The 24,853-nt window shown below is 34.8% G+C and overlaps 3 protein-coding genes and 1 pseudogene across 3 annotated transcripts; 1 reads left to right on the top strand and 3 right to left on the bottom strand.

The window, feature by feature from the left end:
• Positions 1 to 149: 149 nt before the first annotated feature.
• Positions 150 to 5,214, bottom strand: LOC145628279 (uncharacterized). The gene is made up of 6 exons (XM_081680578.1): positions 3,747 to 5,214; positions 3,526 to 3,659; positions 2,304 to 2,922; positions 1,132 to 2,231; positions 810 to 1,056; positions 150 to 202 (listed from the first exon to the last, which is right to left on the bottom strand). Exons 1-6 carry the CDS (start codon positions 5,212 to 5,214, stop codon positions 150 to 152), a joined length of 3,621 nt encoding a protein of 1,206 aa, XP_081536704.1.
• Positions 5,215 to 10,834: 5,620 nt separating this feature from the next.
• Positions 10,835 to 13,480, top strand: LOC145627425 (WRKY DNA-binding transcription factor 70-like; annotated as a pseudogene).
• A 2,630-nt stretch (positions 13,481 to 16,110) lies between these two features.
• LOC145627424 (uncharacterized) lies at positions 16,111 to 17,629 on the bottom strand. Its single transcript, XM_081679816.1, has 3 exons — positions 17,594 to 17,629; positions 17,175 to 17,373; positions 16,111 to 16,901 (listed from the first exon to the last, which is right to left on the bottom strand). Exons 1-3 carry the CDS (start codon positions 17,603 to 17,605, stop codon positions 16,186 to 16,188), a joined length of 927 nt encoding a protein of 308 aa, XP_081535942.1. The 5' UTR covers positions 17,606 to 17,629; the 3' UTR covers positions 16,111 to 16,185.
• Positions 17,630 to 17,776: 147 nt separating this feature from the next.
• On the bottom strand, positions 17,777 to 19,318 carry LOC145628278 (uncharacterized). The gene is made up of 2 exons (XM_081680577.1): positions 18,892 to 19,318; positions 17,777 to 18,438 (listed from the first exon to the last, which is right to left on the bottom strand). The coding sequence occupies exons 1-2, from the start codon at positions 19,316 to 19,318 to the stop codon at positions 17,777 to 17,779; spliced, it is 1,089 nt and encodes a 362-aa protein (XP_081536703.1).
• Between the last annotated feature and the right edge of the window lie 5,535 nt (positions 19,319 to 24,853).

The following is a 24,853-nucleotide window of genomic DNA, read 5'->3' as shown; positions in this document are numbered from 1 at the left end:
CTTAGGGATTTCAAACACAAATATCTCCACTATAATAGGGCAAACACCAAGTTACAACCTATTATAATTAAGCCTCTACTCACAAGTTCCTGAATAAACTTGCTACAGAACAACACCTTGTTCACCCAGTTTGAGTCCCACACTCAAACTCACTCGTACTCCCAAAGTACAAATCTTCCCCTTCTCACTAGAAGCTCTCTCACTGTATGCAATAATAAAATACTCTCTCACCCAAATAACCCCAACCAATTACAAATACAAACACCTAGTATATGATAGACAAGCTATGCATGAAACCCGAAACTAATATGACAATGTGAAAAGCTTGGCAAACTTACATGATTGTAGCTCTGAAAATTCTTCACGCATAAAACTCACAAAAACCTAAACTCCTATTATTCTCTACTATTTATACAAGTATTACTTGTATAGAAAGTAGGTTTTCATAAAGATAAATAAGTAAAACTTAACTTATCTTAAAACACGGTTTTTTAAATAAATCTTTTGAAGAAAATCTTTTCAGAAAATAAGATTGTCAATAATAGAGTGTTTAGAGAGAATAGAATCGTGTGTCTCGTATTAGTGTATAAACACATATATATACAACCTAACAAATTAGGGCACGTAATATGTACACGGCCCAATAGCTAAACACACACTATGGCTTAACACCCCCCCTCAAGTTGGAGCATGCAAATCACAAATGCCCAACTTGCCAAGTAAATACAAAAATTGAGTTTTACTCAAAGCTTTAGTGAATATATCCGCTAGTTGTTCCGTGGTTTTAACATACGACGGACTAATAATACCATCCTGAATCGCATCGCGGACATAATAGCAATCAACCTCAATGTGCTTAGTACGCTCATGGAAGACCGGATTCCGCGCAATATATAACGCAGATTGACTATCACAGAACAAACTCATTGCACGCGGATGTGCAACTCCCAGACTCAAAAGTAATGCCTTCAACCACTTCAACTCATCAGTGGTTTTAGACATAGAACGAAATTCGGCCTCCGCAGACGACTTAGCCACAGTGTCTTGTTTCTTAGTCTTCCAAGAGATAGGGGAAGCACCAAGAAACACCAACCATCCAGAAATAGAACGTCTCGTCAAAGGACAACTAGCCCAATCCGAGTCACACCAACCTGTAATATGTAGATCACAATCAGAGCTCAAAAGGATTCCCTGGCCCGGACATCCTTTCAAGTAACGCACTGTACGAAGAGCGGCATCCCAATGATCCTGACGCGGTTGTTGCATAAATTGAGACAAGATATGAACCGCAAAAGCCAAATCAGGTCTCGTGAAAGATAAATAGATCAAACGGCCCACAAGTCGACGATACATCTCAGGATCAGAAATGAGAGGAGACTCCGACTTAGCCAGAGTATGATTCTGCTCAATAGGAGTACCTGCAGGACGTGCCCCTAGCAAACCAGACTCTGCAATAATATCAAGAGTATATTTCCGTTGACACAAAAATATCCCCTCCGGGCTACGTGCAACCTCTATGCCAAGAAAATATTTCAACACACCCAAATCTTTCATATGAAAACAGTCACTCAGATAGGATTTGAATGATGCAATTGCAGAGGAATCATTACCAGATACTATCAAATCATCCACATACACCAGAACGCTGAGTTGAATAGAACCAGATTGCAGAGTAAAAAGAGAGTAATCAGAGTACGACTGTATAAAACCGTACCTTTTCAGAGAAGCGGCCAATTTAGAGAACCAACAGCGCGGGGCTTGACGTAACCCATACAAGGACTTTTGAAGTCGAAATACCACACCAGGTTGAGAACCATGAAAACCAGGGGGAGGCTTCATATAAACTTCCTCATCCAGATCACCGTGGAGAAAGGCATTGTGAACATCCATTTGATGCAATTCCCAATTTTTCGCAGAAGCCACCGCAAGAAAAGCCCGAACAGTCACCATCTTTGCCACGGGAGCAAAAGTCTCGTTATAGTCGATACCCGCAACCTGATGATTACCAAATATAACGAGGCGAGCCTTCAATCTCTCAAGAGTACCATCAGAATTAAGCTTGACTTTGTACACCCATCGGCAACCCAAGGCTTTCTTGCCCGGAGGCAATTTGGCCATCACCCAAGTTGCATTATTTTCAAGAGCATTTATTTCATTTTGCATGGCCTCTCTCCAACCTTGATGTTGCATCGCCTCATTAAAATTCCGGGGCTCAGTGATAGTATCAACAGCTGCAATAAAAACACGGTGTCGCACAGAAAATTTGTCACAATTCACAAAATGTGCTAAAGGATAGGGAGTACCTGAGGAGCATGGAGCAGACGATGAACGGGATGAGATAGATGGACTAGAGATCGAATGTGCAACATAATCTTTATGCCAACCCGGGGCATGACGAGAGCGTTGATCACGATCCAAGGTAGGAGAAGAGGAGTCCGGAGTGGCCTCCGTGCCACCCTCCGGACTGACAATAGGGGCAGCAGCAGTGGGCACCGCAGGAGGGCTGCGGGCAGCAGGAGAAGCCGCGGCATGGCTGTGGTCCCTGCTGCCAGCAGCAGCCGTGCCTGGGGCAGCAGCAGAGGAGCTCGCGGCAGCAGCAGCACTGTGTGGGGAATGCTGCGTGCTGCTGCCACGAGGTGGGTGATCCGGGGAAAGCTCACCAAGCTCGAGAACTTGCTCTAGATCATCCAAGAAATCATCATCGACCACATTATCAATTTTAGACATTCCTTCGGCATTATCATGAGAAGCATTTGACTCAACATCATCCATAAATGGAAACTCATTTTCATGAAATTTAACATCTCGGGACACAAAAATATCACCCGTCTCCAAGTCATACACCTTCCAACCCTTCTTGCCATGAGGATAACCCACAAACACACACTTTCGGCTTCGAGGTGCAAATTTGTCACCCTTAGCCTTTTGATTATGAACAAAGCAAAGACAACCAAACACCCTTAACTCATCAAAATTGGGTTCTTTGTTAAAAAGAATTTCAAAAGGAGTTTTATTATCAAGTAAGAGGGATGGAGTACGGTTAATTAAATAAACCGCACCAAGGACACACTCTCCCCAAAAAGAAATCGGCATATTGCCTTGGAACATTAAAGCACGACTCACATTTAGGATATGTTGGTGTTTACGCTCTACCCTCCCATTTTGTTGTGGTGTACCAACACAAGAAGTTTGAAAGAGTATGCCATGTGTATCAAAATATGGAAGCATGGGTTTGAATTCCGTACCATTATCACTCCGCACACATTTCACAGAAACATCAAATTGACATTTAATCATAGCAAAGAAAGAGCAAAAAGAAGAATAAACTTCAGTTTTGTCATTCAATAAATAAACCCAAACACCTCTAGAATAATCATCAACAATCGTCAAAAAATAATGTGCACCACAAGACGAAGGTGTCTTATACGACCCCCACAGATCACAATGAATCATTTCAAAAATACGACTAGCCCTACTGTCACTATCAGGAAAACTATCCCTTGATTGTTTAGCTTGCGGACAAACAGTACAAGCTTTATTTAATGATTTACTACTAGAACTATGACTAATAGCAGGCACTAACTTGACAATTTTGTCCGACGGATGTCCCATACGACGATGCCACAACTCGAAAGAACCCTTGTCCGTCACAGCACATACTTTAGGAACACGTCGGAAATAATATAGTCCATCTACCCGTTCACCGGCTCCAATCAGGCTCCCCGAGAGTTGGTCCTGTATAGCACATAAAGAGTCAGTGAATTGGACAAAACAATGTGAGTCATCAATCATCTTAGAAACCGATATTAAATTGCAAGTCAATTTGGGAACAAATAAAACATGCTGTAGAATGATTCCATCAGCCAAAAATACTCGGCCCTCAGTCACAGCCGTAGCATGAGACCCATCCGGGAGACCCACGGGACAAGGAGAAATAGAGTGTACATCCACCAAACAAGAAGCATCACCGGTAACATGATGAGAAGCTCCGGTGTCCACTATCCAAGACAAAGAAAAAGGCTCACCCGTCATTTTGTCCTGCTGTTGTTTATTAACCATGTTCAATAACATTCGAACATGCTCAGGTTGTAGCTCAGAAAGTGCAGCAAGAGTATCATTAGGAGGCATAGAAGGGCTGCCCACGGTATTAGCAACAGCCATGGGACTGCTGGAATCCGTGGCAGCAGCAGGGGAAGCATAGAAAACAGAGGAGGCAGGGGAGGACACCACTGCATTGGCTCGAGCAGACGAGAAAGAAGCAGAAGAAGAGGCACGAGCAGCAGCAGTAGAGGAGGCACGAGCAGCAGCAGCAGCCGACGAGGAGCCCTGCTGACCCCCCCCTTTCTTACCGTATTTTTCGACCCACCACTCGGGGTAACCATGAAGTATAAAACACCCCGAGTTGTCATGACCAGCACGTTTACAATGTGAGCAATAAAGCTTTGATTTGTCAACCCGAAGCGGCGACTGGGAAGGCCTTCGATCAGGTGGTAGAGCAAAAACATGAGCATCACTCGTGGAAGTTTTGGTGGCAGCAATGGCACGAGAACGCTCCTCCTGAAGCAAGGCCTGATAAGCACGGTCAAGAGAGGTAGGGGGCTGCTGGGAGAGTAGATTAGTACGCACCAGAGCATACTTCTCATCATCGATGCCGATTAAAAATTGGTGCAAGCGTTCTTCCTCCCTATCCAATTCAAATTGGGCAGTCAAAGTACATTCACACTTACCACATTCACAACCACGTGGTGGCTTCAAGCGATTAAGATCATCATACAAACCCATGAGAGTTGCATAATACTCCTCAACAGACATCGATTTTGATTGTTTACAATCAATTATTGCGGCACGCAATTGTTGAAGCCTAGGACCACTCGCCTCACAAAATCGTCTCGCCAAATAATCCCACAACTTCTGTGCTTCTTCAAAATAAGGAAAAGATGCAGCAAGTTTTGGTTCCGTTGCCCGCAAAAGCCATGACACCAACATGGAATTCACGGTTTCCCAGTCAAGCAATTTTTTCTTCTCACTCGGCTTGGAGATAGTACCATCAACAAAGCCAAACTTCCTTCTAGATTTCAATGATAGAGTAATTGCACGAGACCATGCTAAATAATTGTCACCCTTCAAGATGACATGGGAAATCAGATTTCCGGGTTGATCACCCGAACCTAGGTAAAAGGGGGATGCAGGATCAATTTTTGCTTCGTGCTCCATTGTTCAACAGAAATCAGAGATTAGAGTAATTCGATAGAGATGATTAGAGATGATTAGAGATGATTTAGAGAATAGAGATTAGTGGAAAAAAAAATTTAGGATTTTTAGGGTTTAGATTGAATTTAGCTCCGATACCATGTCAATAATAGAGTGTTTAGAGAGAATAGAATCGTGTGTCTCGTATTAGTGTATAAACACATATATATACAACCTAACAAATTAGGGCACGTAATATGTACACGGCCCAATAGCTAAACACACACTATGGCTTAACAAAGATAGAAATATTGAGTTAAAAAGCATAATATCTTTTTAACAAACTGATTTTAAAAGATAAATATTTAAAGAAAATCTTTTTCTATTTCTATCTTTTATCTTTTCCGATTTTAATTCATTTGCCAAGCTAATTGTCACGCTTCTAATAAATTTCATGCATATCCTATTTAACATATTTAACAATGAATCTAGAAGATAAAATCTTAACTAAAACATTGTTGCGCTGTGCTCTTGTTCCGGTAGGTTTACTTGGGCTCCACGCTTACTAAGTTTCTCCAAATACCTTAGCCAGCAATCTCCAAGTTCCTGTAAAGGAACGTTCCTGTGAGGGAACTCAGTTCCTGTTAGGGAACTCTTCTTTTATATTGAATAACTTTCTTGATAAAGAACTCCTTCAAGTCCTTCCATTCAAAGGAGAGTTTGACAAGGTTTAACTGAAACTACTTCTTGAAGCCCTTCCATGTCAACTACTTCTAGAAGCCCTTCCATGTCGGCACTCCCTACCATTCATGTCGGCAATGTTGAATTCAACATTGCATTTAATTAGCTAGCTTCGTATTAATTTCTGGTAGTTGTAGTAGTTGCTAATGAAGGCTATAAATAGCCATGGTTGTAGCCCATTAACCGGCAAGCCTTTGAAATGAAATATAATTAAACACTTTTGAGTGTTCTTAGGTAGATTATTATCTCTCTAACCCTTGGTGGTGTTACTGTATCCAAGGTTCCTCTCTCAATTGTTCCTAGTGGCGTTTCTGTATCTAGGAATAAGTAGAGCTGTATCGTCGGAGTAGCCGGCCGACGTGGTGAATTGGCTAATTCTAACCGACCCCTACTTAGTACGGTGTCATGCACGCATATAATAAGAAACATAAAGAGGAGAGTGACAATAGTGCACGCAATAACAAAAATATGAAAATTAGATAATACACCCGGGTGCACCATGCTCATAGTGCACCCGGGTAAACAAAAAAAGGCGGAAAAAACATATAGTGTTTGATAAAGAACATACCAATGTTTGAAAAAGAACATACCTTTAATATGTTCTTTGAGTGTGATCAGTGTGTTCTTTGAGTAAAATTATATGTTCTTTACATTATAACTTATGTTATTTAACATATGTTGATAAACATATATGTTTTTTTGGGTTTAATAATACAAAGTATGTTCTTTGAATTTGGCGTGTATGTTCTTTAAGGTCGTAGTGACGCCCAAATTCTATTTTTATTATCATATGTCATATTTAAATTACTCTTATTATCGTATATTCTTTGAGTTTGATTAGTGTGTTATTTAGGTATTAACTATATGTACTTTACAATATAAATTATGTTCTTTTAACATATGGTATTTTGAAATTTGATATTGAAATCTTAAATTATTTTTAATTGAAAATAATATTAGAGTAAAAAAAACTAAATTATTATGGGAAGTTGAATTTTTTTTTGGAGAGATAGAAAACTATTTTTTGGGGAAATGATATCTTTGGTAAGGATTTTTTAAGAGGTGATCAACATTGGCATGACTCGCATCCCGACCCGATCCGACCCGAAATAGGGTGGGTTTGGGCAAACCTAAAAATGCATTTTTAGTTAAAACTCAAACCGGGTTAGAAAAAAGCCTGAAAACCCGCTACTTTTCTACGGGTTTGGGCACGAGAAATTATGATATGGCCCGGCCCTACTAGATTTTTTATCACCTCTAAATTTTTTCCGTTAATAATGTGTAATTTTTCAGAAAATTTAATTAACTTTTTATCTCGTTCTTTTTATTATATCTTTATGTTCTTTGGTAATGCATGTTTTTGTCAAATACAAACATGTTCTTTATCAAATACATGTATGTTCTTTATGAAACACAGGATGTTCTTTCTGCCTTTTTTTTATTTATCCGGGTGTATGATGAGACTGTACACCCATGTGTATAAACCACGGATTAACAAAAATAAATAGAGAAGAGTGCCACATGCAGTATATTAACATTATTTTAAACGCCTTTTAATATAGTATTTGGAGAGCCTTTTAATACTTAGTAATGCCTAATAAGTAAATATATAATGAAATTATGCTTTGGGAGTCTTAAGGAAGGTAAGTAAAGACATAGGCACATAGCACCTAGAATAACTTTAAAAACATTTTAGATATATAATATGTAGAAATAACATTAATGGTCATTCAATTCCACTTAATATACATGATGTTTGAATTAGTCTTTAGTCAAGGTAAGTGTATGCTGCACAAGAAATTTAGAACGAGGATGCCCCAGTTTTTTCTCATGGCGAAAACAAATTTTTGTTTCTCACATGGCATTATTTTCGTAAATAAACCAACAACTTTATTCAACTGTGGAGCCCACAATAATGAAAAAGTTGTTGATTTATTCACGAAAATGTCCCATGAGAAACAAATTTTGTTTCTCACCCTAAGAAACAGGGAATTTTCCATTTAGAACACCAATGTGTGGTTCCTACAGGCGTTGGTACCTTGCATCGTACAGCCGTTACGCGAAAAGAACATATTACACACATGTAAAGAACATACTGTTGTAATGAAAAGAACATACTATTAAAAAGTAATGAACACATATCTAAAGTAAAAAGAACATATTTATATTAAAAAAGAGTGAGAAGAACATATGTTCATGTTCTTTAATTGTCAGTGTAATGTACTTTTATTTGTAATATAATGTTAATTACTTATTGTGAAATGTTCTTTGATTTTTTTTAAAAAAAAATTATGGTGAATATACATAAATCATGTTCATTACATAATATTTCCATGTTCTTTATAAATATTAGAGATGTTCTTTAGATGTATAAAAAAACATAAAATTGGATGTTCTTTACAAAACAGTTATATGTTCTTTACAAAACAGCTTTATATTCTTTAAAAAACTGCTACATGTTCTTTTCGTGTTTTTTGCCTGTACCTTGCTAGGTACAGGCGACTGTACCTTAAAATTTTGGTGTATGTAAAGCAACAATTCAAAAATTCAAGATATAATTAAAGTCAAAGGTCAACACCCTCTACTTAAGGAGCAAAAACCAAGTTATTTTATATATAAATTCTGTTTTTGACCAAGTATAATTGAATCATACTTCTATTTGTGGGACGAAGGGAGCTAGTGCGTGCAAATGCAAATACGTTTCTTATCTCTTACAATGTACTTTGTATATCAATAAATAAACATGGCATCATTGACTTGAATATTACTCCGTAATTGTTAATTCGAGTAAGTTGGAGATATCATATGCGCGTATTGATCTTTAATTAAGGAGTCATCATCTAATTATTTAACAGAATTTATCCATTTATAATTATCCTAGTTTTAGAATCCACAACTACATCTTCGTCCTAAATCATCCCTGCTCCCTCAACCCTTTGCTTACCTAAAAAGAGTAAATACTACGTTGTTTGTATTGGGTGTACTATTTTGGTGTTTTATCCGATTCACCCTTAGAGCTAATTCGAATTTGGGAATTAATTTTGGGTGGTTAGGTTCCAATCCCCTCGCAATTGTTATTGCTAGGGATCAAATACGCGGTCATCTCTAACAAGTACAGTCTCAATCATCATTGTACTAACATGTTATTGATATATTGGGCGTACTATAATTTACTATAAAATAATAGAAAATTTTAAAGTAACTTTTTAACAAATTTCGCATGGATAAGACATCTATCACAAATACATTGGTGAATACACAACTTTTCTAGGAAAACCGTACGTAAAAGGATTTTTATGTGGCAAGGCTGATGATACAAACTTACGAAAGGGCCCTCCTATCATGGGAAGGGAGAGGAGGGGTCGGTGAGGACCAAACCCCCGCCATTCAGGGGGATAGAAAAACTAACCATCCTTTGACTCTTTAATCCTCCCACAAAGAGATTGAACGAACAGTGTTTTACACTCATATTGAATAGATTTATTGAGATCAAAAGATAAGATTTAATTAACCCTAAAATTAGACTATTTAAAGCCTATACAGCCAAATATCTTATTATAGAACCTAATAAAAGAGCTGATGAGAGAGGGTAGGGTGAAGAAGTACCCAAGGAGGCGGCTGCTAATAAATTAAAGGAGGGATCTTTTACCAAAATGGCTATTTTGACAAAAGTATTTACCAAAACGGCTAATTTTAAAATTTAATTCCGAAACTAGCTAATTTTATTGAATTGAAAGGATATTATTTATTTTTTATATTCCTTTGAACCCGTTCGATTCACTTTATGTTTTTTTTTTGGTTTTATATAAAAAGAATTCGGTTTTTTTTTAAAAAATTTTGGTTTTATTTAAATTCTTATGCCCTAGTTTAAAATATCCCATTAATTTGAACAATAACAATCAACATTAATATATATGCAACAATTCTCAATTTTTAAAAAAGTTACACAACATAAACAACCACTAAAAAAAATGATCCAAACTTTTAATCAACAAATGAAAAAAAAAAAATACAACTATTTTTTTAACACATAAAGATAGAAATAAATATATGTAAGTTTGATTTATCATACACATTAAACAAAAAAAATTATTCATACTAGCCGACATAAACAAAGAGTATACAATTAATTTAATAGACATGAAAAAGATGAGCAGTACCTTAAATTCCTTATCGTAGTATAAATTTGCGGTAATCTTGATAGAACAATAATACTTGAAATTCCAAATTTTAGTGACTGATATGATCAAGATGAAAAATTAGGGCTTTTAATTTTTTATTTTTTTTGGATCGAAATTAGGGATCTGCGAGTCTGCCACTGTTTACGTTCTTCGTAATTTTGTAAACTGCTTAAATTTTCCAACTTTAAAAAATCTTTAAGGAAACAAAAAAAACTAAAATTAAAATATAAAAAAAAAAAAAAAAAAAGTGAACCAAACTGGTTCAAAGGAAATAAGAAATAGATAAATTCCTTCCAAGTTAATAAATTAGCTAGTTTGGGAATTAAATTTTATAATTAGCCGTTTTGGTAAATACTTTTGTCAAACTAGCCGTTTTAGTAAAAGATCCTTAAAGGAGTTCGTCACATCATTTGCGCGTAAACGTAATTATCTATGATCAAGGAGTAATTTATTATACCAAATTTATTTAATAATTATTATTTTTCTATTATTATACAAGCTAGTTGTAACTGCTTTACCACTGATTTGCTAATTACATTTCGCACGTTGGTTTATACCCCGTATAAGTTGCTCTGTTCATATATATAAACTTTTTTTTTTTTTTTTTTTTTTTTTTTTTTTTTTTTTGTGGTGTCAAAAAAAAAGTTTATATATATGAAGAGAGCAACTCATCTAAAAATCGCACTCTCACTAGATTTTTTTGGTAAAAAAGAGAGAAAAAAATGGATCTAAAAATGGTTGTAAAAGAAGAATTGAAAAAAGGATGGGAAGCAACAAGTCAACTACGAAGCTTACTTAGTCAACCAGATCAACTAATTAGTGAGGGAGAAACAAGTCAATTCAATGATGAAACAAAAATGGTATGTATGAAAAACTATTCTACCGCCATTGTTAATTCATTTGATACTTCTATTTCCATCTTAAATAAGATTGTTCGATCTATGGAAATGGATGCATCATTTGTTCAACAAACAAGTCAACAACCCAAGACAAGGTACTACTTTTTTTTTTTTTTTTTTTTTTGAATAGAAGACAAGGTACGTATTTTACTAGTTTAGTACATTTTGTTGTTTTATAAACTACCTCCTTTTCATATTATCTGCAATGATTAGACATTTTTCCTCTCTACTTTATGTTAAAGCGTTGTAAATATAATATGAAACGGGGTAGTAGGTTTGACAAGATCTATTGCTCCAGTTTTCTTGTATTTGATTGGACATTTAATTCGCCAATAATAAAACACACATACGATAGATACAATCATGTATGTGAGTGTATCTCGAATAATGTAGTTGGTTGAAAACGTCGGGAGGTATGTGGTACTAAGAAAATTCTAATGAACTATCTGATAAATTAAATATTGTTTTGAGCCAATCTCGTATTTTATTTGATGATTACTGTTTTAATTTGATTTTCACATAACAATAAAAAAGAAGCTGAAATTTACTAAAAAGTTCTAAAATTTTATTTGTGATTTTATAGGTTACGAACAATTGATACTCTAAATCTTACACCAGATGGCTATATTTGGAGAAAATATGGGAAGAAGTCAATTCTCAACACAAATCACCCCAGGTATGTCATCACTCCTAGTCTTTTCTTATTTCCAATTAATTATGGACCTTACGAACTTCATATATTTAATACTAATAATAGGGAAATTCACATTTTTGTAACCCTTATAATAAAGGTGTGACTTAGTCTTTTACCTTATTGATCACATCACGTAATTAAATTATAGTTGCAATTAAGAATTTTCATATGAACAAAATGATTTTTTTTTTCCAATTAGAGAACAAATCACAATTAATCACTACCCATTAATTATTTATGTTTCTTAATGATCCATGATATAATAGGGAATACTATAGGTGTGCATACACTGGCGGATCTACTAAGGAACCCGGGGTAGCACGTGCTACCCCCAAAAATTTAGAAAAAAATTAATAAGTAATATAATTCGCAGAATGTCATTAATATTGCGTGTTGCTCTAGTGGTTAAAGTGGGTTTTATCAATCTAGATGGTTGGGGGTTCGAGTCCCATACCCTTCCCAATTGGGTGTTGGTGTAATAGTGATTGGGACTACACTTGGTAGGGAGAACCTGTGTTCGATCCCCAAGGGTGAACCGGGTAGAACACCAAAAATATTCACAATTTTTAAAAAGATCCTAATCCCTCTATTTTTTAATAAAAAAATTGTGTAGTATTAAATTTTGGTCGCTATTCACTTTTAATTTTATGTCTCTTTTTAAATTTATTAGATCTTGGCCATTCACCTTTATTTTTACATTTTATTCATCTTCACATTTGTTAAAAAGATACTAATCTCTCTATTTTTTTTTTATTCTGTAGTATTAAATTATTCACTTTTTTTTTTGAAACAAAATTATTCATTTTTATTTTTATGTCTCTTTTTAAAATTATTAGATATTGGCCATTCACCTCTACTTTTACATTTTATTTATTTTCACAATTTTTAAAAAATGCTAATTTGATCTCTGTATTTTTTAAAATTCTGTAGTATTAAATTTTGGTTGTCATTCACTTTTATTTTTAAGTCTCATTTTAAATTTATTATATACTTGTAAAACTTTTGACATCATGATTAATAGTTACAGGGTGCATTAAAGTAATTCATGTCACATAAGGAGTAATTTTAATTGTCTAGTTAAGGTACAATTCCTGGATCCGCATTACCCTAGATCCGCATTAAGTAGATTATATACACAGTGGCGGATCCAGGAATTGTCACATAAGGAGTAATTTTAATTGTCTAGTTTAGGTGTAATTAGTACATCTTAAAATTCATGTCACAAAAACACGCGCAAATAAAAAATAAATCGATTTTTTTTTAATTGTCTAGTGCTACCCCTGGTTAAAATTTCTGGATCCGCCACTGTGTGCATACAAAGAAGATCAGAATTGCCACGCGACCAAACAAGTCCAAAAAATATCGGATAATCCAACAAATTATAGGATCACTTACTACGCCGAACATACATGCCAACCTCACCTCTACAACAACAATAACGCAAATTGTACCAATTTCATAAGTTTTAAATCCAAAAACCCTACTATTCACCCCAAGCAGGAAATATTGGACAATAACGTTGCCTAAATGCATCATCTTCAATGGCTACAAGTGATTATCCGGCTTCCAAACCCGTTGATTCGGTGACAATAATGGAGCCATTGCTAGCTGATGAAATTGTTTGTCTCAACCATGACGTGTTATTTTCACCAAGATTATTCACTAGTCCAAATTACTTGTCTAGCTCTAATTTGGAGGCAGGAGACTACAGTTTGATGGCCGACGATTCTTTGGATATGAGTGCAGTTTTGATGGATCTCCCTCTTTGGGATTAAATCACGGTCATTAAGCCTGACTCCAAATTAAGTTTCTACTAATCCCCTTCTATGGAACTGGCTAGCTAGTTAAGTTGCAATGAAGTAGTGCTTATTAGATAAAGATGTATAATCAATATGCATTAGATATTTAGATTCAATTCATGGCAAGTGAGCTTCTATATATTCACTTGTAGTATGAAAGAATAGTGTAGCTAGATTTAATTCGTTACTTTCTCTACAATTTTAGTTGTTATTTTTGTGTATGACAATAATATCAATTTCTTTCTTCAAAAAATAATACCTCCGTTAATTGTTATGTGCAACTTTGGGGTATTATTTGTGAAATATAAATATTCTAAAGTTGTATATAACAATTAATGGAGGTAGTAAAAGAGAAAAAAAGGTGGACATGGTCAAGTCAGCAAAAAAAGAAAAAGAAAAACAACCCAACTCTATAATATTTGGCATAAAATGAGAAGCAGTTGTCTAATATGTTGGCCCAACTCATCTATAAATACATGGACATTACTTTTAAGAATTTAGTTTTAGCATGATGGATTGCCAACTTTGTTGGGCTACTAAAAATAATAGTGCTGTCAAATTTCAAATCGAAACCGTTTAACTGTCCGAAACCGACCGACCCAAATGAGAACCGAACCGATTAAAAACCGATTTTTTTGAAACCGAAAACCGACCCGAACCGTATTTTAGTAAACCCGAAACCGAATCGACCCGAATAATGTTAAACCGTATAAGAACCGAACTCGTTAACAAACCGAACCGAATATAAACCGAACTGAAAGAAAACCGAACCGAACCGTATCTAACCCGAAACCAGTTCCAACCCGAAACCGTTTAAACTAGCAAAAAAAGCTTACACCGAACCGTTAGCAAACTGCTACCCGTTTGCACTGAACCATTTAAAAACCGAACTGATTGCATGTAAACCGAACTGGTTATAAACGGAACCGTTTATGAACCAAACCGCTTCTAAATCGAACCGTTTACAAACTTTTTTATATAATTAAATGGATTTTTTTTTTTTTTTTTTTACGGGGATATAATTAAATGGATTAAATATTAGAAATCTTAGAATATTTTTTTTAAAATAGCAAGGCAAATCGTTCATTAAGGTCTTAAGGATAATCAGTGTTCACAAACAAGAGCAAAACAAGCATGCTCAGGCCCTGCCTCAAACTATTAGCAACACTACTGCCTCTAGTCATGTATACATTTGAGGTGATGAAACCAAATGAACAAAAAGCTTGTAATATTAAGTACCAAGGCTTGGCTGAAGGCGTAATAAATAAAATTAATTCACAGAGACTATTAAGCATATGATTACATTGATTCTGTGAGTAATAATGAAATAAAGATGGGAGTGTGCTAGTGACATGAATATACTATTAGACTATGTTTTAATTCAGATTCAACTATAATTTAGTAAACTTGAAATGGAACCGATATGAATAACGTTAAAGTGGTTAAACAATCGAAGAACCGAACCAGTTAATTATAAAGAACCGAACCAATTAAAAACTGAACCGAAAAAGAACCGAACCAATTATAAACTGAACCAAAAAAGAACCAAACTGTTTCTAACCCGAAACCGTTTCCAACCCGAAACAGTTTGAACCGGGATAAAAACCGTTTACACCGCACCGTTAACAAACCGCAACCTGTCTGCACCGAACCATTTACTACCCGGATTGTTTACAACCCGAACCGAATTAAAACCGCTTAAGAATAAACCGAAACCGAATCGAACCGATAACTATTTAAACCGAACCAAAACCGACCCGTGAGACAATTAAACCGATTCCAAACCGACCCGATTAAATACCGAACCGATTTCAAACCGAACCAAAACGGAACTGGCGTTTTGACAGTGCTAAAAAATAATAATAAGGTCATGTACTCATGTTGATGCCAAATAACATAGCATATTGTCATATTGTTTAAAAAAAAAAAAAACCATAGCATATAGCTGGCTGACATGAGTTATGTTTTTTATGAAAAATTTACACGAGCAAAATACATGAAGGATTTTTATTGGTGAACTTCGTGCATTATTTGTGCCCAATTGCACTCCTTATAATGCGAGAGATAATAAAACGGCACCCAGATCCTTATTTTACAATCGTAATCTACTTTACGATTTGGCAGATTTGCTTCTCTTAAACAGTGATAAATAACAATCTCTCATTCTCGTTCAACAATATAAATACTCCGTTTATAAGTGGAGAGTTCTCAAAGAATAGTGCAAGCTAAGGCGATTAGCGAGAGATAACAACAATTAATTATTGAATTTATAAATGAGCAAAGTCCTGGACAAAAATACATACTAGAACAAAAAAAAAATTGGTACATTAAGGGTTCGTTTGGCATCACTGTGGTTTTCTGTTTTTTGGTTTTTTGTTTTTTTAAATCATATGATATATATCATGTAATGAATAAAAAATTAGTCAAATTTATTAAAATTATGATAATTTTAAAAACTGACAACCGAAAAGTGGAAACAACTTTTTCTTGTTTCCTGTTTTTGGTTTTTAGTTTTAAAAAAAACAGAAAAATAAAAACAAAAAACAATGTGAAACAAGCCCTATAAATTTTTTTTTTTTTTTTTTTTTTTTTGAAAAACTATAATTTTTATTTTTGATAAAACGACAATTCTAGTCATGTGAGAGCATTATTATCCGCTACAAATGAAGAGCAAATTCAATCTAACAACAACGCTGATCAGGAATACAAAGGTGTCCAGTCATATGAAAGCTTTCAGCCCCGCCTTTATGCATATACGGGCATTCTGGCTTATACTTCTTGGCATCGTCGTTACCAGCTAATCGGACGTTCCATTTTGCAAGCAAGTCCTTAGTCGAGGCCATGGGCCAAGTCGCAGTTGAGTTCTCATATCTACTATGTGTAACGCGGGTGAATTTTTTCAAATTCTCATTCTTATGTATGTCACTAGCGTCAATATCAACGATAAATATATCGCCATAGGGTCTTACAGAGTGAAGGAATATAGGCATCGAAACCGGATCACACGACACAGCAGCAAGATCAGCAGCCACAACGAGACTCTTTCCATCAGGGCTGAAAAATGGATGGTTCACATGTCCTGGAAATAGTGCTCCTAAATAAGTATTTCCACTGTCTATCACTTTAATGACCACATTGCTATCATTAGCCTTCACCATGTACACACCAAAGTACCCCGGATCAGGTAGATCATCGAGTTTTTTGGCTGTTGGATTCGAACGATTCGATGAAAATACTATCCAATCTTTTGTAGGAGACCATTGACAATGTGTGTCTGTCCAATTCCCTTCTGTTAGTCTTGTTACTTTAGCTCCGTCGAATTCTCCTAGATTTGCATTTTCCATTATGTATAGATTCTTCGACCCATTCTTTGTAGATCGATAGACTAGTTTTGTCCCTGATTTGAAGTATTATGTTAGTGTGTTATTGCTATCTATCAATAAAAATTATTAGTTGGTATTAAGATCATATGGTCTTTATATCTTTCGATAGTATGAAGTCTTCTTAACTAGTTTCTTTAATATGATATTGTGTTGTACAATAGAAATTAATACCTCCGTTAAATATTAGTTGTTCTTTGAAATATTTTATACCTCACAAATAATTCTCAAAGTTCCAACTATTATTTAACGGAGGTAGGATTAGAAAATACTAAGTTATGAGTACTTACCGTCTCCATTGGTAGAGGGGAAAGCACTATTGTATCCCTTTTCAGTTAGAAATTTGAACTCTCTTTGAGATTTTGAGACATTGATAATCGCCAATATTTGAACCGTCTCTTTCTGGTTGAAAGAAGGTCCAACACAAACATAGAGTATGTCCTTTCCACGGTTCCACACTGGAGAGAATATGCTGTTTGAGTCGTTCCTCTGCACATTAATCCCATAACTATAACTATAAGATTAACGTACACCAAAAAAAAAAAAAAAAAAATCTCTTCTGTGTCTTTTTTTTTTATTTTATTTATTTATTTATTTATTGTGTGACGATTCTCACAACTTTTAGGGACAGAAGGAGTAATTTTAATTTCCAATATCACTAACTTTTCGGATCAATATAATGAATATGGATTATATCCAAAGAATGTACCTTGTAAACCATATGTAACCCAGTGTTGTCGGCAACCCACACAGCCTTAAACTCGTTGTCAACAAATGCAAGCTTCTTGCCACATTCTGAAATTGATGGAAAAACACCCGATACCCTGAATATTCCGATCTCTGGATCGGGAGATTGTAGCTTGTAGAAATCTTTCTCAACAACGTTATACTGTCATATTACAATCAACATAAGTATCTTTATTGTATGATTTGCTAATATACTTAGAAGTTCATAGTTGATTGTACATACCGCGTTAAGTTTGTCAGTGTGGCAACGATGATAACCAATGCGCTTTACTCCGTTGATGGCATCACCGACGACAAAGGGATTGAAGTGATCGGCCATGGGTCTAGTTTTTTGAGTAATTTCTATATAATGATCTTTTGGTTGGTTTATATCAAAAACCTCAATGTGCCGGTATTGATCTGCTTCACGTTCATCTTGCTCGTCGAATGTGAAACTTCGACGAAGAGTAGCAACAACCACTTTGGTCTCATCAATAGCGGCGGGGGTCATAGCACTGATCTCTTCCGGGGTCACACGAGCCACGGATGTGGGACCCAGACGTAGATCAACTCGAAATACCCCCCAACGTTTTTGAATTTTAACCTTCTCGATGTTACGGTGGAAAAAGAGAACGTTGTTGCTTCCCCAAGTAGGCCAACCTCCATCAACAACCACCAACTCACGATTTAAGGGCCGCTCTACATTCATAACGAAAATGCTAGTCTTGAGATCCTCAATCTCGCCATCCCAACCAGCTTTTCTTTGGAAAGATGCCACTGCTATCTTCTTTCCATCGGGTGACACCGAGGGACTTAAATCAGCTTGCCCTATACAAGTAAATTAGAGTTTTAAGTTCACTCATGTATGCACAACTTTGAACTTCATACGAAGTTACATATAATTCATATCATCATATCAATAAACAGAAAAGATATAGACTAATGTTTATACTCTCTCGGTTCCAAAATGATTAACACGGTCAAACTTAAAACACATTTCAATGAACTAGTTCAATCTTCAATATTTATAGTTATATGATGTTCTTGTTTTGTAAATTGATACAAATTTTTATTCATCTTTGACAGCAAGTACCTTTAATCTCACACTAGCAAAAATTATAAAAGTTAGATATTAATAATCTACTCACCAAGACGAATCAAACTAGATCTTGCATGACTATATTTGTTGTTATAGATTAAGAGAAATTTAGAATATTCTCTTTGTTTTTAATAAGTCAAAGATTCTAACCAAGAACATCATTGTGAAACGAAGGGGTGTACCTTTGAGAGTGAGGCGTTCAGTCTTTCCGTCCTTCAGATTCGTTTTATATACCGCGGTCCAAGGTTGATGAGGCTCAATGGCGGGCTCCATAGTAGAGACATAAATAAGATAGTTTCCAGCAATGCAACCACTATCCTCCATGCGGACACCCTTGAATGTGTCATAAACTTCAGCAAAATTATACACTTGTACTTTGGACGGTTGGTCTCGGAAAAGGAGAGCTATATGAAGGGTCTCAAGGTTTTCAGTTCGTTCGGACACAAAAATCATTGCTGATAGACGGCCCGAATCTACATCATCCTCAGTGCCTTGGCCGCGCAATAGTGGACGTTGAAGGATAAGTTTGAGAGCCGATGGTGGAATAACTTGAGCGTTGTAATTATAAGAATGTCCATCCGTCATAAGCTCCTCGTCTCGGTTCGACATGGGTGGATATTTGGATGAGTATATATCCAATGGCACGGGTGGTCGATAGGTTGCGAAGAATGCTATGCTACCTCTCTTCTCTTGCATGTTTTCTTCGATCTTCGTTTCTTTCTTCTCTTGCACATTTTCTGCAGTCTTCTCTTCTTCTTTCTTCTGTTCCACCTTATAATTTACACAATGTTCAATAAATATTTGACTAATTAAACATTTAACTTTGTGAACTATTAAATATTTGACTCAATATATATAGTACAAGTAAATACTTGTACGAATGCCTTAATATTAATAAGCTAAACAAAGTTTTTATTTATTGAAAGTTAAACAAGATAATGTCCGTTTAAATTATTTATAATGACTAATTATTTTCTACTCATATTTTAAGTCAAATCTTATAAATTAAATAATTTGAAAATATAAATACTTTTGTCATATGCATGGTACCTTTTGGACATATAGTCCAATAGACTGAACATAGTTGTTGTGTAGCGTTCCAAATAATCCTACAACACGACAATTTGATGGTACTTCTTCTGAGCGAAATTCAGATAAATATGCCGTGTATGGTCCGCCTCCATAAGGTCCATAACCATCCTTACACAAATTAGTGTGTATCTTTAACTTCGTTATGTCGCGATTTATGCTCCATTCTCCAATCCATCCACTTATTTTTGTTATATACTCACCATCTTTAAATGTAATCTGTATATTACACACCAATTAAATTTTTTTTTTTAAAAAAAAAAAAAAAAAAAATAGGAGACAGTTTACTTAAACTATGAAAGTATGGAGTATGTACAAACTGAAGATATAAAGTTGTGACCTTGTGTACACCATTTCCGCCTTCACCACCAAACTTTCGATGAGTCTTTGTTGTGATAAATGTGATTGAATCTACAATGGCGCCGGTATTGATGATCATCTCCCTCAAATTTTCACTTGGTTCAAACATTATAGACCATGGTTGCCCCGTCTGATAGCCATAAGGACCGTATTTCACAACACTTTGGCTCTGTTTCAAATTAGAAAATATATATCACTTATCAATGTTATATAATACGCTTATAATGAAAACGAGTAAATGTAACGACAAATCCCACATCTAAGACATTAATACATCTTTTGGGTTGGATCATACTTTTGTTTAAACTATTTCCTATACTATGGGGTTGTTTGGCAATCGGCGGTCGGCGGTTGACTGTTGGCTTGTTTGCTTGGCTTGTTTGACTAGCTGGAAGTATTAGCTGTATGGGTTGGCTTTTTTAAGTTATTATGTTAAGTTGATTGTTTTCAAAAGTGTTTGGTAAAATTATTAATGATTGTTAGCTGTTTATTAGTGATAAAGTGGGCCAACAAGCCAAAAGCCAATAAAAAAAAAAAGCTACTCTTATTAACTTTTGGCTTTTGGCGGAAAAGCTAGCTTAAAAGCCAACAAAAAAGCCAACTACCAAACACAATTTTTGGTTGTTTGACCAAACTTAAAAGCCAAAAGCTAAAAGCTAGGCAAAAAGCCAATTGCCAAACAACCCCTATGTATTTTTTTTAGTACATATATATAAACCACCAAAAAAATTAAATAATATTGACGGAACAATATGATTGGAATTCGTAAGTGTGCTTAAGATTGGATTAAACATTATAATCAGAGTAATTAGATTAACAAAGAGAAATCAATGTAATATATACAGCTAGGTTAGCAATGCAAGCTCACCATTGTTATTCAGAGTGATATGAGATCGCTTACGCCAAATAGTTTGGAGTTACAAGAAAAAGAAGATGAAGCCTAAAGGAATTAAAGGGTGTTGACTTTTTGAGTAAATACAGTGTCTTTCGTGATGTAGCTAGTCGTTTATAGGATGACTATTTATACAATGAGAATGAATGAAAATATTTTACCAAGGGAATATTTATATTTACTATTGGGTATACTATTCAGATCAAAATGGCTTTTTTTTGGGTGTAATTAATTAATCTATATATTTGTTCTTTGATATGACATAGTTTTTCAATGACATGACGTAAACTATGACGAGTGCTTGAACTAGTGGTTTATGGGGTAATTATCTTGATATCTTGATTATCAACAAGTGGGAGGAAGTGATGGAGGGACAAAAAAACCAATAGATTTAGAATTTTTATTTCATTGTATATAAAAAAGGAAAAAAAAAACTTTATTATTTTTGTATTTATTTATTGCACTATCCAAAAAACCCTCTCAGTTTTAATGTACTTACTAGTGAGTAGCCCGGGTGTTGCTACGTGTTGCTAACGTTGTAAATGTGCAATCAATAAATTTTTTCAAAATCGTAATTGTCATTGTCAAACCAAAATTTAGTTATTCTTTGAGGTTTTTTTTTTTTTTTTTAAGTTGAACATTGTGGTTAAATTTTGAGTTATATAATTTTTTTAAACAATTTAATAACATAGTTGATAATTGGCTTAGATGGTTAAATAGTCATCTTTGTTATAAGAGGTTGAGGGTTTAAACCTCTTTATCAAATTTCACAAATAAGAACTATATTATGTCAAACGTACGTGTCAATTATTTAGGAATGAAGAGAGTATTGCATAGACCCAATCAACAAGTAATGCCATGATTTATTTTTATTTTTATTTTATTTTATTTTTTTGAAAAAAACGATTATTAATAATAGTCATCATTCGACATCTATAAAAGAAATTGATTTTAACAAATACACATCGAACTCATTATCTTTTAATTTTACCGTTTAATCACTAAATCAAACAAGCTCAACTAAAGTTTAAAACATTGCACAACTACACAATATCCCCAATACATTTATCGTCTATATGCAAATAATCTTGATAAATAAAATATTACACAAATTAAACCAGCATAGGGCATAAAGAACATTGATGATAATACTATTTAAAGGGCTAGCTATATCGAGAGCGTTAGATCGAATCTCTAGTAGTATCAAAAACACAAACCAACATGCTATACCTAGTCACTTTTAATTTAATTGAACATTGCCACATGACACTTCATTTAAACCATCTTTTAAAACCCCTTTAAAAAAAAAAAAAACAGTAGCTTTAATTTAAGGAACAATTGAAAAAAAATAATCCCATCTTTCACACATCTGCTCAAAATAATCCCACCTTTGCGTATTCCAGAAATAATCCCACCTTGTACCCCCATCTTCCCAAAATGATCCTTTTTCATTTGTTGACCGTTTGATTGAATTAATAACCTATTTTAAAAGGTAATTTGACACTTGTCACCTTTTAATTGGGTTTTATATAAAACTTTTAAAAAAATTAAAGAATAAACCCAAAAAAAAACCCTTCTTCTTCCTACCCCTGCCAATGCCTCGCCAGAGCAGCCCCTGTCAGCTTGCCGGAGTAGTGGACACCGGCCCCTTTGCTTCCCCTTCTTCAATTCCCTTTGCTCCCTTCCCTCCCCAGATCAGTCGCCGTCAACCAATCGGAACAACTACTGTCGGCAGTCCTCTTTGATTCCCTCCCACCAAATTCACCACCACCGTCATATCCAGCCACCCCCACACCAAAAAAAAAAAAAAAAACGAAAATTCCCCTTTCTGAAAACCCATCTGCAACAAAATCAGTCAATAATGGCAGCTTCTCCATCTTCTTCTTCCTCATCCTCCTCTCTCTTTTCTGGTTGTTACTCCATCCGTGTTCTACTTTCTGCCATTTTCTCTCTTCGTTCTCTCTTCTTCCTCCTCCTACCACCCAACCAAATTCACACTCCATTACCCATCCACTTTATAACCTTCTTTCTCACCCCTAAATCAAACCCCAAGTCTACCATTTTCAAACTATCCCCTTCGAACCACCACAAATACCAACCACAATCCATCGACTCAATGTGAATTGGTATATGCGGTGGTTCGAAGAGGCTGGAGTGGCGGAGGTGGTTGCAATGCTGTGTGAGGCTAGGTTGTGATTTGCAATGCGGTGGTTAGACAGGGTTGGGGTGGTTTCAAGGAGGGAGAAGGAAGGAATGAGGGTTTCGCTAGTATTGTTGGGGCAGGGGTGCCGACGGCTATGGTTAAGCTGTCGCCGGTGGAGGACAAGCAGTGCCAATGGTGGGGTGGGGCTGGGTTAGGGTGTTAAGGAATTTTTTTTTTTATTTTGCCTTAGTTTTATTATTTGAAAAAAAAAAAAAAATTACCTGTTGAAACGGTTGTAGGTAAAAAGGATCATTTTGAGAATATGGGGTTACAAGGTGGGATTATTTCTAGAATTCGAAAAGGTGAAATTATTTTGAGCATATGTGCGAAAGGTGGGATTATTCTTTTTAATGTTCCTTAATTCAATACATATATAAAGGTTATTTAGTTGATTTTACCCTAATTTAATATCTCTTACTCATACAAGTTAATTTAATTCTGACCTCTTTTTCTCTTTTAAAAACTATTCATTTTTCTAATAAATTAAAAACTTATTATACAAAAAAAAAAATTTACATTATATACATACCTATGAACAATCTATCATTGTACAAGTCAGAAGGCTAACTTTATATGAAAACACAAGCCAAAAATGTACACCACATGTCCACATGTTCTTCTCACTTTCATCCTTTATATGTTTTAATACTCCAGTTTTATACTTTGTACATTATAACGAATCCAACAATAAATTATAAAATAATATTTATTTTTTACAAATGTATATTACCTTGTAGTAAATTAATCGGTCAAAACTACTATATATGTAAATAGTGAAAAAGGTCTAACATTTATAAAAATCTGACGGGAATAACTAATTTTTAATTTTTAACTAAAAAGTTAAACAATAATAATGAAGCAATAATTAAAGACGAGGTTAACATGGAAAACCCGAAAATCACGACAAACCAAGGTAACACATGTCCTTTAGGACATTATTGCACTTGTGTATTTCTCAGACTCGTCCAAGAGAGACGGAGTAAAGTATTATCTACTTGTTTGACTTAAAGTCTATTTTATGGTACAGATCTAAAAATAAAATAAAATAATGATGATAATGAAAATAATAATAATAATAATAATCAAAGAAAATATTGAACAAATTATCAAAGTCAATTTATGATCTTGACTTTGATTATTTATCAACAATTTCTGTAATCTCTTGATCCAAGTAGATAACACTTTTAGTCAGCCAAGTAGATAAGATTTCACTCCGTCTCTCGCGGTCGCACCAGACAAGCACTCTAGTGCTATTAATTAAAAATTATAGACCCTAAACCCTAGTTCCTATATTATCGGACTTTTACATGTTAACCTCGTGTTTACTTATTGCATTATCATGCTAAAAATTCCAAACAAAGACCATAAAATAATTTATAACACCAGTTGTACGTTGATCTTGTCTAGATCTAAGACATAGTTTTTAAATACCACTGCACGTAGAGCCAAACGATTTGAGTTTTTGATACTTTATGGTTAATAACTTGACTTTGATAATTTGTTGACATTTTTTTAATCGTCGTTCAACATAAAGAATGTTAGATCTGTACCATAAAATAGACTTTAAAGTCATCCAAGTAGTATATAATACTTTACCTCA

This window comes from Chenopodium album, chromosome 4, assembly GCF_948465745.1.
Source record: "Chenopodium album chromosome 4, dcCheAlbu1.1, whole genome shotgun sequence".
NCBI lineage: Eukaryota > Viridiplantae > Streptophyta > Magnoliopsida > Caryophyllales > Amaranthaceae > Chenopodium > Chenopodium album.
This window is presented reverse-complemented; position numbering and strand designations above follow the sequence as displayed.

What these genes read in the sequence shown, in the direction of transcription:
- LOC145628279 (XM_081680578.1), bottom strand. Translation starts at nt 5,214, where the DNA reads ATGGAGCACGAAGCAAAAATTGATCCTGCATCCCCCTTTTACCTAGGT. An exon ending in CATTAAATAAAGCTTGTACT is followed by an intron (nt 2,923 to 3,525) that starts GTTTGTCCGCAA and finishes CATAATCAAAAG; the next exon opens with GCTAAGGGTGACAAATTTGC. An exon ending in GTTGGTGTGACTCGGATTGG is followed by an intron (nt 1,057 to 1,131) that starts GCTAGTTGTCCT and finishes ATCTCTTGGAAG; the next exon opens with ACTAAGAAACAAGACACTGT.
- LOC145627424 (XM_081679816.1), bottom strand. An exon ending in CCCCTCTACCAATGGAGACG is followed by an intron (nt 16,902 to 17,174) that starts GTAAGTACTCAT and finishes ACTTCAAATCAG; the next exon opens with GGACAAAACTAGTCTATCGA.
- LOC145628278 (XM_081680577.1), bottom strand. Translation starts at nt 19,318, where the DNA reads ATGTCGAACCGAGACGAGGAGCTTATGACGGATGGACATTCTTATAAT. An exon ending in TGAACGCCTCACTCTCAAAG is followed by an intron (nt 18,439 to 18,891) that starts GTACACCCCTTC and finishes TTACTTGTATAG; the next exon opens with GGCAAGCTGATTTAAGTCCC.